At 35.4% G+C, this 16652-nt stretch overlaps 1 protein-coding gene across 1 annotated transcript in view; it reads left to right on the top strand.

The window, feature by feature from the left end:
* LRP6 (LDL receptor related protein 6) overlaps nt 1-16652 on the top strand; it is a 166111-nt gene that overhangs the window by 64623 nt on the left and 84836 nt on the right. The window contains exon 3 of the mRNA XM_055336765.1: nt 2373-2570. Within this exon, the coding sequence (XP_055192740.1) occupies nt 2373-2570 (198 nt within the window). The remainder of the gene's footprint in view (nt 1-2372; nt 2571-16652) is intronic.

Here is a 16652-nt window from a genome sequence, read left to right as displayed (position 1 = left end):
GTGAGTGGAGTTAGTATGTTACTATGGCTTTATTTTTTAATTTTTTTGTTACTGTGATTTTAACGTGCATCTCCCTGATGATTGATGAAATTGAGCATCTTCTTATGTGCCAGTTGACTATTCATGTATGTTCTTTTGTGAAGTATCTAGTAAAGAAAGTATTTTATCTCTTAAAAAATTGAAGTAAAAATTACGTACATTACATTTATACTTTTTTGGGTCAGTATTATTTGGGATAATAGCACTTTCTGATTGTTTGCAGTGGAGAGCACTCCTGTTATTGACAACATTCCTGGACATAGATTTTTCCATTACTTCAAATGAAGTCAGCATCCACTTGCAGGGCCAAGTACCTGTCAATCGTTAGGGTCTGCCATGCCTGCTCAGGGTAGAACTTTTGTGCCATAAACCTAGCAGCATGGATGGTGGTACAAGTAACTTCAGGCTGGACTATCACATTTCCTCCTTAGATTTAGTAGATTTTCTTGAATAAAGCTTCTCATTTTGTTGTTTGATCAATTTTCAGTCTACTTATTTTTGACCGTCTTATCCTATTTTCTCTTTGGTTTTAGAGAAGATCTTCTCTGTATTCTTTTTAGTTTTCCTCTAGTCTTTTTCTACACTGCAGCTAGTTTCCTCCTCCTTAGCTGCCCCATTCCCCCTAAACCTCACAAAGCCAGTCATTTTATGTCTAATCTTAATTAAAAGTCTTCAGGTGTCTTTATGTTGCTCTCAGAATAAAAACCAAAAAAATTTTAACATGATCTAAAATTGTTTGGCTTGGTTTTTTATGTAGTTTTTTCTTACATAAATCTTATTCCCCTGCTCCTTGTTCTGGATAGTATCTGATCATTATCCCCATCTTAGGGAACACTTTGCTTTCTATTCCTTATAAATCAAGGCTTTGACCTGTGGCATAAGAATTGACTTTGGAATCTGGGGACATAGGTTTGAATTTCTGTTCCTCATTTATTAGCTCTGTGACTTTGAACAGTATGCTAACTTTTTGAGTTGTTTCATCTAAAATACAGTGATGGACAAAAAATGTTTTATAACACTGCTATAAGCCTTAAGGGAGATAATAATCATTAGCACAATGCCTTGTGTTTAGGAAGTGTATTATTCTCTCCCTGATAGTTTCTTCATATAATTTCATTGAGTAAGCAGTTGATGTGAATGAAATACCTGCTTGTACAAGTGGAATCATTTTAGTATTACCATTCCACCAATATTTGAGTAAAATTTATACCTGAATTTCAATTGTGTTTGAACACATTTATTGAGTACATCATATCTAGTTCATAGCACTCTCATTACCTTTAAAAAAAATATGCCTTTAGGGGTGCCTGTTTGGTTCAGTCAGTTAAGCAAAGCATCCACCTCTTGATCTTGACTCAGTCCTTGATCTCATGGTTGTGAGTTTGAGCCCTGCGTTGGGATGCACACTGGGCATGGAGCCTACTCCAAGAAATATGACACATTAAGAATTTTACCTTTAATAAGGAAAATTTTGTTTTTACCTCTGGGATAAGACTATTAATAACAAACCTCAATTTTTTTATTTTGAAAAAAATTTCAAATTTGTAGAATAGAAGCAAAAATGGTACAATGAGATCTTATATACCCTAACCACAGTTCAATGATCATATTTAGGAAATTAACATCAGTACATTTCTGTTTATGTTAGTCTCTCATATTTTGCTAGGTTTCCCTATAATGTCTTCATAGCATTTCCCTCAACTGCTCAGTCCAAATCATGCATTTTATGTACTTGTCAATATCTCTTTATTCCTCTCTAATCTTGATTGTTTCTTGGCCTTCCTTTGACTTTTGTTATTGTTGATATTTACAAAGATCAATTGATTTCTAGAATGTTCCTCAATTTGGTTTTCTCCATTTCCTCATAATTTTGTTTAGTTTACGCTTTTTTTGGCAGGAATACGATGTAAAAGAATCTGCACAAAATATGGCTTGTGCATCACATACGTGACACCAGTTTGGTACCTGTCATTTATGTTAACTTAGATGATTTGCTTAAGATAGTATTCACCAAGTTTATTTTCTCTAAAATTACCATTTTCTCCTTTGTCCTTAATAAATAATCTATGGGGAGGTACATTTACACAGTGTAAATACCATTTTTCTCAGTGAACTTTGATCACATAGTTTTTTGCATGCTTAATGATGCATGCCTGAATCAGTTATTACCGTGGTGATGACAAAAAGGTAGATTATTACGATTTTGATACTTTCTAATGGTTTCAGTTTTAGTGTTCCTGAGAGAGCCTTCTTTTATCTAATAATGAGAATTATAAAGTACTTGGCTGTTAACCTGGTTAAATCATGGGTTTATTTGTTTATCTGGTTTTTAGGTTCATGTACTGGACAGACTGGGGAGAAGTACCAAAGATAGAACGTGCTGGAATGGATGGTTCAAGTCGCTTCGTTATAATAAACACTGAAATTTACTGGCCTAATGGACTGACTTTGGATTATGAGGAACAGAAGCTTTACTGGGCAGATGCAAAACTCAATTTCATCCACAAATCAAATCTGGATGGAACAAATCGGTAAGATTGCCTCATAAATTTATTTTTAAGCTTTAAGTAAACATCATGATGTTTTGATATCATTATCAAATTATAAAGCCTAGTTTTATTAAGAAGAAATTAATGTTTTTGTTGGCTGAGTGTCAAAGAGGAAGAAGAATAGACTTTTAGCTTGTTCTTAAAAGAAGGTAACTACATTTTCATCTATCTTGGTAGGAATTAGAATTTACAAACTGTATTTTCTTTTTCTTTATTCTGAGCTAATTTGGTTCTTCAGTGATTCTCAAACAGGAATAGTATTTCTGCTCTCTCCCAGAGTGGGGAAATTTTGGTTAATAAGGACTGGGAGTGCTGCTGGCATTTTAGTTTTAGCTTATGGGAGATGAGAGATACTAAACATCCTGCATTGTGCTGGACACCCAGCACAACAGTCTTACTACTCAGAATTATCCATAGAGCCCCCAGGTGCTGCTCAGGGAAGCTCATTTGATACATCTGTAGACTAGGAAAGGACCAGATGGTAAATATTTTTGGCTTTGTCGGTCATATGATCTCTGTTGCAACTACTTACTTCTGCTGTTGTGGTGTGAAAGCAGCTGCAGATAATATATAAGGGAAGGGGAAAGCTGTGTTTTGTAAAGCTTTATTTACAAAACATGCTAAGTCAGTGGGCTCTAGTTTGCTGACCCCAGGACTAGGAAAAAATCTGAATGCATGTGGCATACAGGTATTCAAGGAAGACAAAGTTATGATATCTAAACATAGAAATTTCTAGTCAGATCTTGTGCAGAATTTTAAGGATACTATCTATTTATGTTCTTGTGTTTGAATGAGATTTTGGTTTCTAGTGGTCTCATTCTTAAGATTTCAGCAGAAACAGCCTTAGGTTGTTGAAGGAATTTTTTCCAAGTGAAACATTTGTGAGTTATCTGAGCTTTGAATCAGGAAGCATTTAGAAGTACTGAAAATCATGAAAGATTTAAATTTATTAAAATAAAGTTTTTGTAATTATGGAGTTGGAGTAATTTTTTTTTTGCTTTGTTTTAAAAAAGGATGAAATGACTTACAACAAGATGGTTTACAAATAAGTAGAAATAAGTCAAGAGAAGTATATAATGAATATAAAAACATAATTGCTTTGTTTGAACTTCAATTTTGGCTTTAAGAGGGATGGTAGGAGGTAAATCTGGCCATGTCGTTGTTTTTTTGACGTCCTCAGAATACTTACACAAAAACTAATGAAACTAGATAGCAAATCCAAAAACATACCATAAAACTAACCTCAGGCATCCAGAAATAAGAGCAGGTAAGAGCAGACCACTAACAGCCATGAGACCTAGTATTACTATTTGTGCAAAAGTAAGCAGAGAGAGTTGAGTGAGGTATTTTATAGAACTTAAAAGCAGGCCTCCAAAATAGCCTAAACTATTTAGTAGACAATGTGGTGGACTATATTAAGAGTAGCAGCTGAAATGAGGTAGTGGGGGGGGGGGGTTTGCCCACTCTAGGATCAGACAAGTACGGTATGTTCATGGTAAAGACAGGTTACAGCAATCTGGCTCCAAAGAATTCTTGAAATGGAGCTGCTAGAGTTCTCTATCAGCACAGGGTTACTGCAGTGAGTGGAAACACAATTGAATACAATAGTAGCATCAAAATTGAGCAGAACAGGGAAAATTAGAGGATCAAAAGAGGAAGAAAAGAGAAGATTCAGATAAGGATAGGCAGAGAAACAGCTGAGAGTTCTCAGGACGCTACCATATTATTTAACATTACATGAAAACAACAGAAGAGTGAATTCTGTAAAGTTAGAAAAACTACCTTTAACACCACTTTCTAAAAAAATCCAGGAAAACTAATTTCCTGTAAATGTGAGAAACACAACAGTCAAGTTAAAAATCCCATTTAAGGTTATTATAAAGAACATCTTACATTTATAACAGTATTTTAAGCTAATAATAATTTTTAAAAAATATTTTATTCATTTATTCATGAGAGAGGCAGAGACACAGGCAGAGGGAGAAGCAGGCTTCATGCAGGGAGCCTGATGTGGGACTTGATCCCAGGACCCCTGGACCATGACCTGAGTTGAAGGCAGATGCTTAACAACTGAGCCACCCAGGTGTCCCTAATAACAATTTCTAATGCATCTTAAGCTTTATAGTTTTTACTGTCCCTCCCACATTTTTTATTTCTGATGTCACAATTTAAATCTTTTTACCTTGTTTATCCATTAACACATTATAGTCATTTTTACTATTATTTTTTAAATTTCATAAGATTTATAAGTGATTTACCCACCAGTATTACAAAATTAGAGTATTCTGAATTTAACCATGGATTTACTTTTTTACCAGTATACTTTCATGTTTTCTTATTAGCACTCTTGTTTCAGCTTGGGGAAGTCCCCTGAACATTTCTTGTAAAGCTAGTCTGACAGTAGTAACTCCTTCAGTTTTTCCTTGTCTAGAAAATTCTTTATTTCTCTTTCCATTCATGGTGGGTAGAGTATTCTTGGTTGACAGCTACCACCCTCCCACCTCTGCACTTTGATTATATCTTGCCACCCCTTCTGGCCTCCAAAGTTTCTGCTGAAAAATAGGCTTATGGTCTTAAGGGGTTTCCCTTGTGTGAATCAAGTTCTTTTTCTTCTTGTTGCTTTTAAGATACTTTTTGTTTTTAACTTTTGGCAATTAAATTATAATGTGTCTTGGTATGGATTTTTTGGGGGATTCACCTTATTTGAAAGTTTATGGGCTTCTGGATGTCTGTTTTTTTCCCCAGGGTAGGACATTTTCTTTCCGTAAATTTTCTGCTCCTTTTGCTTTATCCTCTCCTTCTGGGACCCTTATCATGCCTGTGCGGGTCCACTTGATGGTCTCCTAAAAGTCCCTTAAGCTGTCTTCATTTTTATTCTTTTTTCTTTCAGCTTCTTTAGATGAATTCTTTTGCCCCGTCTGAATTTGCTGATACTTTCTTCCCCTTGATCTAGTCTGTTGAACCTCTCTATTGAATTTTTCAGTTTAGTTATTGTATTCTTTAGGTCTCTGATTTTTGTTGGTACTTTCCTGTATTTTCTGTCTCTTTTTTTGAAATTCTCACTTTGTTCATGCATTGTTCTGCTCACCTTGGTAAGTGTCTTTATAACTGTTATTTTGAACTCTTTATCAAGTAAATCATGTATCTTTGTTTCATTAAGATCTATTTCTGGAGTTTTATCTTGCTCCTTTGTTTGGAACATGTTCTGTTTTTTCATTTTTCTTGACTCTGTATTGGTTTCTACACATTAGATAAAAAAATTCCTTTCTCAGTCTTGATGGAATGGTTTTCTGTAGGAGATGAACTTTTTCAGCAGCCTGGCCTGAGTTCTTGGTTGTCACTCAAACTTTTGTGATTGCCCAAACTGCCTTCTTTATTCTTAGTGGCTCCCAGTAGTTGAGGGTGTGCCAAGATTTGTCAAATGTTCTAAAGGGGAAGAGCACCTAGATGCTGATTGGAAGCTGGATCTCTCCTGTGGTAGCTGGGAAAGTATGTATTTAGGGGCCTTCCAGGGAGAGACTTAGAGATTGACATTTTTGCCTGCTCCCTCTGCACTGGACCCAGGTATACAGTCACTGAAGATGTTGCTGTTTTACCCATTAAGAACTACTTCATTGCTATAGTCCTGTGCAACTTAGGAATGCAAGCCCCATAGGCTTTCCGAGACAGGTGATACAGAGGCCCTTCCTTTAGGTGGCATCTGTAAACCTGGTGCATCAGGTATATGTATAAATTAATTGTGTGGAGATAGTGGAAATTTGGAGTGGGGTAGACAGAAAGGGCAGACATGGTATCTGAAGATTTCCCTCATCTCCTGGGAGAATTGCTCACAGCCCCTGGATGTCTGCTAAATTAGAAACCTGACCTCAGGCTGCTTTCAGGGAAATAGATTTCCTACAGGGAAATATTGGGCCATGGGTGACTCTGACTATTTCCTCTGTGCTGAATCCTGCTGGGATTGATGTCTTACATAAGCCTCTTGGTAATAACCAAAAGCAAAAAAAAAAAAAAAAAATCTGTATGTACAGAAAAGTTTAATAAGAATCTAAGCATACTACTACAGAAATTCAGATCACAAAATAAGAGAGCAAGAGAAGAACAAAGAAACAAATGGAATACAAAACAGCCAGAAAACAATGAACTAAATGGCAGTATTTAAGTCTATATGTCTCAATAACTACTTAATATAGAAATGGAGTAAATTCTTTAATGAAAACACATTGACTGGCAGAATGGATAAAAACACTCCAAGACTCACTAGTTTCTGCCTGCCTACAAGAGACTCCCTTTAGCTTTAAAGAGAATGCACACTTTGAAAGTGAAGGGATGAAAAGATACATGTGAATGGAAACCCAAAGAAAGCAGGGGTAACTATACTCAAATCACACAAAATACACTTTAGCCACAGACTGTAACAAGAAGACAAATATTTATTATGTAATGATAATGAGGGTAGTCCAACAAGAGGCTATAATTTTGTCAGTATTCATACACTCAACATCAGAGTGCCTAAATAATGTAAAGCCAGTATTAACAGATTTGAAGAGAGACATAGAAAGTAATGCAACAATAATAGGGGGCTTCAATACCCCACTTTAAACAACAAATAGATCACATAGGCAGAAAATCAGTAAGGAAACACTGGCCTTAAATTACCTGTTAGGCCAGGTCGACTTAAGAGACATTTAAAAACACTCCACTCCATCCAATATTACTAGAACACACATTTTTCTCCAGTGCATATGAAATATTCTCCAGCATAGATCATATGTTAGTCCACAGACAAGTCTTAATAAATTTAAGAAGATTGAAATCATATCAGGCATTTTTTTCTGATCACAGTGGTATGAAAGTAGAAATCAGGTACAAGAAGAAAAGTGGAAAATTATCACCTTATACCTGTTAGAATGGCTGTTTTGAAAAAGACAAGAAATAATAAAAAAAAAAAGACAAGAAATAAGTGTTGGGGGCAGCCCCCGTGGCGCAGCGGCTTCCTGCATGGAGCCTGCTCCTCTCTCTGCCTGTGTCTCTGCGCCTCTCTCTCTCTCTCTCTCTCTCTCTCTCTCTCTCTCTCTCTCTCAATAAATAAATAAATAAATAAATAAATAAATAAATAAATAAATAATCTTAAAAAAAAAAAGAAGTAAGTGTTGGCAAGGAGTGGAGAAAAGGGAACTCTTGGCCGTATTGGTGAGAATGTAAACTGCCACAGCCATTGTGGAAAACAATATGGAGGTTCCTCAAAAAACAAAACAAAATAGAACTACTGTGTGATCCAGCAGTTCTGCCTTTGGGTATCTGAAGAAAACAGAAACACTGACTTAAAAATACATGTGTACCCCCATGCTCTTTGCAGCATTATTTATAATAGCTAAGATATGAAAACAACCTAAGTATCCTTTGATAGATGAATGGATTAAAAAAATGTGGTGAATTCCAAAAAAGAATATTATTCAGTTATAAGAAAGAATCAAATCTTACCACCTGAAAGAACATGGATGGACCTTAAGGGCATTAGACTAAGTGAAAGAAGTTAGAGAAAGACAAATACTGAACTCACTTGTATGTAGAATCTAAAACAAAAGCAAAAAACAAAAAACCCTGCAAAACCACCAGGCTCATAGATACAGAGAACAGAGTGATGGTTGCCAGAGGCAGGGATGAGTGAAAAGGGAGTCAAAAGGAAAAGGTACAAAATTTAATTATAAAATAAATAAGTCAGGGGGATGTAATGTACAGCATGGCAATTATAGTTAATAACACTGTATTGCATACTTGAAAGTTATTAAGAATAAATCTTAAATGTTCTCTTTATAAGAAAAATACTCTATGTATGGTGATGGATGTTAACTAGACTTACTGTAATGATCATTTTGAAAAATATACAGATATCAAATGCTTATATTGTACACCTGAAATTAATATAATGTATGTTAGTTATTCCTTAATACAAAAATAGGAAAATTTACAGACATACAGTGATAAAACAAGATCTTCTGAATAATCTGTGGGTCAAGGAAGAAATCAAAAGGGAAATAAAGAAATAGCTGAGACAAATGAAAATAAAAATGCAATATTCCATCACTTATGGGATACAACAAAAGCAGTTCTAAGAGGGAAGTTCATAGAAATAAATGCCTACATTAAGAAACAAAAGGTCTCAAACAACCTAAATTTATACCTCAAAGAACTAGATAAAGAAGAACAGACTAAGACCAGAGTTGCCAGAAGGAAGGAAATACCAAAGAATCAGAGTGGAAATTCATGAAATAGAGACTATAAAAACAATAGAAAAAAAATCTGTCTAATCAAGAGTACTTTTTGGAGAGAAGAACAAAATAGACAAACCTTTAGCTAGACTTAAGAAAAAAGAAGACTGAAATAAAATCAGAAATGAAAGAGACATTACAGCTGGTACCACACAAATACAGAGGATCAGAAGATACTACTATGAACAGTATACACCAACAAATTGAACGACCTAAAAGAAATGGCTAAGTTCCTAGAAACATATGACCTGTTAAGACTGAATCATAAAGAAATAGGAAATCTGAATACACCAATTACTTATAAGGAGATTGAATTACTTATAAGGAGTAATTCAAAACCTGCAACAAACAGAAGTCTAGGACCAGACTGGTTCACAGGTGAATTCTACCAAGCACTTGAAAAAGAATTGATACCAACCAATCCTTCTTAAAATCTTACACAAAATAGAAGAGGAAACACTTACACATTTTATGAGCTTATATTACCCTGATAGGAAAGCCAGACAAGGAAGTACAAGGAAAAAAATACTACAGACCAGTCTTTCTTTCTTTCTTTTTTTTAAAGATGTTATTTATTTATTCATGAGAGACACAGAGAGAGGCAGAGACATAGGCAGAGGGAGAAGCAGGCTTCATGCAGGGAGCCCGATATGGGACTTGATTCTGGGACTCCGGGGTCATGCCCTGAGCCGAAGGCAGACACTCAACTGCTGAGCTACACAGGCATCCCCGTATAAGCCTTGAAATGCGGTTTTAAGTGTCAGTTGCTTTTGGACACAGATAACACAAGGCTCTTATATACATTTCCTAATATACATTAATACCCCTAAACACTGCAGAAGGTATATTACCATTAAGATTGTTACATGCTTTGTGAGATGTAAAATCCATAGTTCTTTCATCTCCAAATGCAACATTGGGAGGACTGCAATGTTTATTTTTTAAGAAAAAAAATTATCAAAGGGCATCTGAGTGGCTCATTTGGTTAAACATCTGACTCTTGACCTCAGCTCAGGTCTTGATGTCAAGTTGTGAGTTCAAGCCCTGTGTTGGGCTTGCTTACTTAAAAAATACTTGTAGATTTTGGATAAATGCAGTACAATAAGTATATTTTATCTTCCTTATGATTCCCTGAGTAACATTTTCTTTTCTCTAGCTTACTTTATTGTAAGAATATAATATATAATATACAAAGCATTTGTAAATTGGCTCTTTATGTTATCAGTAATGTTTCTCATCTATAGTAGGCTTTTTTATTGGTAGTTAAGTTTTTGGGGGAGTCAAAAGTTATGTGTGGGTTTTCCACTGCTTTGGGGATCAGTGCCCTTAAACCCTGAATTGTCAAGTGTCAGCTGTATCGTTAAGGTAGCATTTCTCCCTAAATTGATCTAGAGATTCAACAGTCTCAACAAAAATTCCAAAGGAGTTTTTGAATGTGTGCGCATGCACGTGCGCACATGTGCATGCACACTTTTTTAAATGACAAATTGAATCTAAAATTTGTATGGGAATGCCTAGAACCTATTAAAATACTTCAATTGATTTTATGAAGGTAAAAAAATGTATGACATCTTTCAACTTGATCTCAAGATTTACCATAAAGTTAGAGTAATTAAAATAATGAGGTGTATTAAATCTAAGGATAGAGACCAATGAAATAAAATAGAGTTCAGAATCAGGAGCACAAACCCTATATGGCCCAGCAATTGCACTACTGGGTATTTACCCCAAAGATACAGATGTAGTGAAACAACGTTCCCCAATGTTCATAGGTGTAATGTCCACAATAGCCAAACTGTGGAAGGAACCGTGATGTCCTTCGACAGATGAATGGATAAAGATGATGTGGTATATAAATACATTGGAATATTACTCAGCCATCAGAAGGGACGAATACCTACCATTTACTTAGACGTGGATGGAACTGGAGGATGTTATGCTGAGTGAAATAAGTCAATTGGAGAAAGACAGTTATCATATGGTTTCACTCATACATGGAATATAAGAAATAGTGAAAGGGCAGCCCTGGTGGCTCAGCGGTTTAGCGCCGCCTTCAGCCCAGAATGTGATCCTGGAGACCATGGATCAAGTCCCATGGCGGGCTCCCGGCATGGAGCCTGTTTCTCCTGCTTCTCCCTCTGCTTGTGTCTCTGTCTCTGTCTCTGTCTCTCTCTCTTTCTGATGAATGAATAAATAAAATCTTAAAAAAAAATAGTGAAAGGGACTACGAGGGAAAGGAGGAAAAATGAGTGGGGAAAAATTAGAGAGGAAGACAAACCATGAGAGACTCCTAACTCTGGGAAACAAAGGACTCCAGAAGGGGAGGAAGGTGGGAGTATGGGATAACTGGGTGATGGGCACTAAGGAGGGCACATTATGGGATGAGCACTGGGTGTTTTATGTTGGCAAATTGAATTTAAATAGTAAAAAAAAGAGAAACAGGAACACATACAGTTAACTGATTTTAAAGTAGGTATCAAGGGTATAAATATGCTGTTTTAACCTGCCTTCACAGACACTAAAGAAAAATAATAAGCTTTTAACATCTTGGGGGAACCATAAAAACCCTCTGTGGAAAATAATTCCTAATGACTAGGCTCAGGTTTTTAAGTTATTAAAGAACACTTTGTTTTGTCAGTGTTACTCATCTGCAGTAGGAAATGTGGAGGAATGGTTGGAGGCAAGTCTAGGAGGATGAATAGGAGGCAGATCATGTGGGTCTAATATTCTAAGATAGGCATTTGAATTTTATCCTGAAAAGTAGTAGGAGTCATTGGAGATTTTCAAGTAGCAGACTGACCTGGCGGGATTTACCTTTTAGAAATCCCAATTTGATAGTTGTATAGAAAATGGTTTGAAGGGCACTTGGGTGGCACAGTGGGTTGAGTGTCTGCCTTTGGCTTGGGTCATGGTCCCACGGTCCTGATATCAAGCCCTGCTTTGGATTCTCTGCTCATTGAAGAGCCTGCTTCTCCGTTTCCATCTGCTGCTCACCCTGCTTATGCGTACGCTCTCTCTGTCAAATAAATCTTTAAAAAAAAGGAAAAAATATGGTTTGAAGATAATTTGTATTTAGTTCACTCTCTTGAATCTTCCAGTAAGTCATCATTATTCTCCGGTGAAGTACAAACTCTTCATTGTGACTTAAATGATCCAATTCCTTTATCTCATTTTAGAAAAATGTTCTCACATTTCTTCCCTTTAGGATTGCACATTATGCTCCAATCCTAATAAACTACCTGTAACTTTCTGAAGATATATCTATGATGACTCTTTTTTCTGCTTTGAATGGCTAAAGTGCCATTCATTTGAGATGGATTTAGAAAAGTGGGATAGATTGTTTTTTCTTAACTTTTTTCTTTCTTTTCTTTAATGTAGGAAGAGGACGAAGTTGAGTTCAGCTTTGGACTTACTTGCAGTTGAGTTGCTTAAAGAAAACTATGGTTATGAAGTCTGGAGAGCTTTGGATATATGAGCCTGTAGCTCAGCAGAGCAGTCTCACAGGGAGATACAGATTTATAGTCATTATCAAGTTAATGGTTATTAAAGCCATGAACTATAAACATAGGCAAATTTTGCATCAGTTCCAGAGACTTAGGCAAAGATAACAACAACATACCAGAAACCTTGAAGAATTTCTGCAGGGTTCAAGATTGAAGAATGTCCCAGTCTGACTGAGCTGTTGTGAGATTAACCATACCTTTTGCCAGTGTTTGGGTTTCAGGAAAGCCCTCTGACCTAGGCAGATGGACTTGATTCATCACCTACTGAGCTTGTGAAGAATCTGCTTCCCAAAGAAACAAGTTGAAGAGATTTACCCAGATAAACAATAATAACCACAACTCTCCAGAGGTGATGGCTAGAGGAGAGGGTTAGGAGGAGGAGGAGGGGTGGGCTAGGGTGAAAGGTCGGCTTCATCTGGATTCTATTAGCACTTCTGGGAAACATACCAGGTACTGAAGGATACATATATTATGGTAACCATACTTGACATGATTAAGCATGTTATACAGTGATCAGAGGTTTAGTTAAAGCTGGCTGTGAATGAGCACAATGGTGTCAGAGAATAAGCAGACTCATGGTATTAACAGAATTCTTGGTGCTACCAGAAACATGAAAAAAAAAAAGAATATGCTATTCTTGTTAGCCTTAAATCCTTCCAATGTGATTTGATTTCCAATTTGACTGCAAATTGAAAATTTATTGTAAATAAAGTCTTAATCTGAAAGCCTCGACCAGGAATTTATAGACTGTAACGGAATTGATCTCAACTTCCAATAAAGTACAGGCTTCCCTCTGATATACAAGCAAACAGGGAAAACAAATGAATGACCCATATTAAGGAATCAGAGCAAATATCTTCCTGTAATCTCCTGTATCTTACAGATAGAGGAGAAAAAAAATTATCAGAGTTCAAGAGGACACAATATATATGCAAGTAGAGTAAGTAGTATGAATGAATACATTTGAGATCAGTAAAAATGGTGATAATAAAGAGCATGATTGTTTAAAACAGTTTAAGCAGTGAGGGCTAGATAGATGAGTAAAAAAAAAAAAAGTGAAATGGAATTTAACCTTGAGAAATTCTCCCACAACTTAGAGAAGCAAAGATGAGAAAAATAGAAGAGAAGATGCGAGATCTGGAGATTGATACAGGGGTTGTTCATGTGTTACATTACTGCAACAGAAAGACATAAGATATGCAAGGAATCAAAATAAACTCTTTCCATTGTTCTTTCTGAAAAAGTTATTTGATATGCTTCAGAATTAAAATGTAGAGCTTGAATGAGGAAGGCAGATAATTAAATTGTATTAAACATGGAGTTAAATCTAGTAATTGCTGTTAATGTGCTTTTAAAATTTGATGAGACCATGAGATATTTTGAAATAGAAGATAAAAAACTGTATAATAATTATGTCAATATCAGGTGTTATCAGTAAAAAATGAGAAATGATGGTGGAATGCTTAGATGAGGAAGAAGAGCTTGCAGGAGTAAAACCCATCTTAACATCTTACTTACACATGGGGCTATCAGTAGATACTGCCTTATTCTTGCAGTTGCTAGTTACCTAATTTGGATCAAATATGATTTAAAAACATAAGGGTAATTAAAATTGAGTAAAACAGGTTGTATAATTCTTCAGATTCCTAGAGACATAAAAGGAGCATATAAACTCAATCTAGGGGGAGAGGGAGAGAGAAAGAAACAGTAAAAATGGACAGTATAAGAAAGAGTAGGATTCAGCAGTTACGGTGTTAAATATAAATGCAAGATACAGATACTATGAATGTTGAACAGTATCTGTTTTTAATCATCCTGCCCTATTGTAAAACATTTAAGTTGTAATTTTTTACTTCTATAAATATTGTTGGAATGAAGGGGAGCCTTATGAATGAGTCTGCATCTTTGATTCCATCTTGAGAATTAATTACTAGAAGTAGGAATTGTACATCAAGGTGCATAGAGATGTTAAGGCTTTTTTTTTTTGGGAGATGATTTTAATGATTTCCATTGTCACACACAGTATATGTCTGCATCTTTTATCATTTTTTTACATTAAGTATAAGAAAAAATTTTCATCCATTTTGAAATTTAAAAATATGTTTTGCTTGTATTAATTATATTTTTTCTTTACTGATGAGAGCGGGTATTTTCCATAGTGTTAATTATAGTGGATTCTCATAATCATTGGTACTTAATTTTATAAAGTTGTTGCAAACACTGAGATGGTGAATACAGGACCAGTTCTCTTGAGAAATACAGAATCAGATTGCTGCTAGCTTGTGGTCAGAACATTTTCATCAGCTGATCATTTCATATTCTTTTTTAATGTATGTTTCTGCCTAAAAACACCTTATTTATTATATAATGTTGAGTGTTGAACAATATGGGTGTTTAAGTTATAGCACAATCATTCAATGTAGTGTTGTATAGCCATCAAAAATACTGTGGAAGAAATGTTTAATAACATGATGAAAATCTTTACAATACGTTATTAAGTGAAAAGAGGTCATTATGATGTAGTAAATGCCACAAATTTGCAAAACCTCACTTTTGGAAGAAAAAAAAGATGAGAGAGTAAGTTGGGGTCTTTCAAAATAAGTTAACCATTTTTCTCAGGGCAAATTAGTCACTTTTAAGGAGAAACAGGGACTTTGGGGCTTTCCTGCAAATATTCCTACAGTGAAGATGATCAGTAATTAGGGTGTAGGAAAGGCTCTTTATTCTTGGCTTAGTGCAGGTGCCCGCATCATTTCTTAGTTTGGCTCAGCGTTTTTCCTTCTGTCCTTTGGGGGCTGTGATTTAGAACAAATGGATTTTTACCTGATTTTAAATTCTAAACCTTGATTACTTGGTTTCCTATTGCACCTTAACTATTACAAAAATAGAAACCAGTTTTTCCATTCCTTGATGTTTGGGAATTGCTTATGTTTGTATATATACATGTACATATTGTACACATGCTTATAATAAAGGACTAGAAAGATGTTCTTTTTATTTCTATTTCCAATTTTTTTTTCATGATTTTATTTATTTACTCATGAGAGAGAGGCTGAGATTTAGGCAGAGAGGGAGAAGCAGGCTTCATGCAGGGAGCCCAATGTGGGACTTGATCCCGGAGTTGAGCCCTGGGCCAAAGGCAGGCGTTCAACTGCTGAGCCACCCAGGCGTCCCTCTATTTCCAAATTTTTATGGGGAGTATATATCAGGAGATACATAATTATTTTGGGAAAAAGTAAATACCAGATTTTGATGACATGATTTAGAAACCTTTAATATTTCTCTTTTCCTCTACCCCAGATACGGGATGAACTTCTGTCTGGCCTACTTATAGTCTTTGAACACAGTGTAGTTCAGCCTTCCTTCACCTGAGGCCCAGTTAGATGTATAAGACACTATTCAAGTTGTTTGCCCATTTGTAGATTACTTATCTTACTGAGTTGTAAGAGCTTTACGTATTCTGGAAACACGTTTTTCATTGTATATATGATTTAGAGATATTTCCTTTCAACCGGTGTCTTTTATTTGCATTTTCTTGTCAGTGTGTTTCGAAGCAAAAAAGTTGGTTTTGATAAAGTGTAATCCACTAGTTTTTTCTTTTGCTAAAAGTGTTTTTGATGTCTTTAGAAGTCATTGCCTAATCCAAAATCATGAAGATTTACAGCTATGTATTCGTCTAAGAGTTTTATTGTTTTAACTCTTAACTTTATGCTACATTTTTGTATGCTATCTTACACTCTTAGGTCAAATTTCTTCTCAGATATTCAGTATTTTTCATGGAGTTGTGAATGCTTTAATTACAATTTGTGTATTTACTCTTTAAAGATGCCATGTCTAAATGATATCATAGAGTATTTGTCTTTCTCTAATTTATTTCACTTAATATAATGCCCTCAAGGTCCATCTACCTTGTTGCAAATGACAAGATTTCTTTTTTTTTTTATAGCTGAATAGTATTCTATTGCACATACACACACATTTTCTTTATGCATTCGTTTGTCCACAGGAACTTAGGTTGTTTCCATGTCTTGGCTACTTTAACTAATACTGTAGTGAACATGGGGGTATGGGATGATTCTTTGACAAAGTGAATTTCATTTCCTTCAGATATTTACTCAGGAGTGGAATTGCTGGATCATATGGTTCTATTTTTAATTTTTGAGGAACTTCCATACTGTTGTAGATGTACCAATTTATATTCCCATCATCAGTGCACAAAGGTTCCCCCTTTTCCACATCCTTGTCAGTATTTGCTGTCTTGTGTCTTTTTTTTTTTTTTTTTAAATGAGTGC

The sequence above is a fragment of the Nyctereutes procyonoides genome, unplaced genomic scaffold, assembly GCF_905146905.1.
Source record: "Nyctereutes procyonoides isolate TBG_1078 unplaced genomic scaffold, NYPRO_anot_genome, whole genome shotgun sequence".
NCBI classification, from domain to species: domain Eukaryota; kingdom Metazoa; phylum Chordata; class Mammalia; order Carnivora; family Canidae; genus Nyctereutes; species Nyctereutes procyonoides.
The sequence above is the reverse complement of the archived record's forward strand: the minus strand, read 5'-3'. Positions and strand labels throughout refer to the sequence as shown.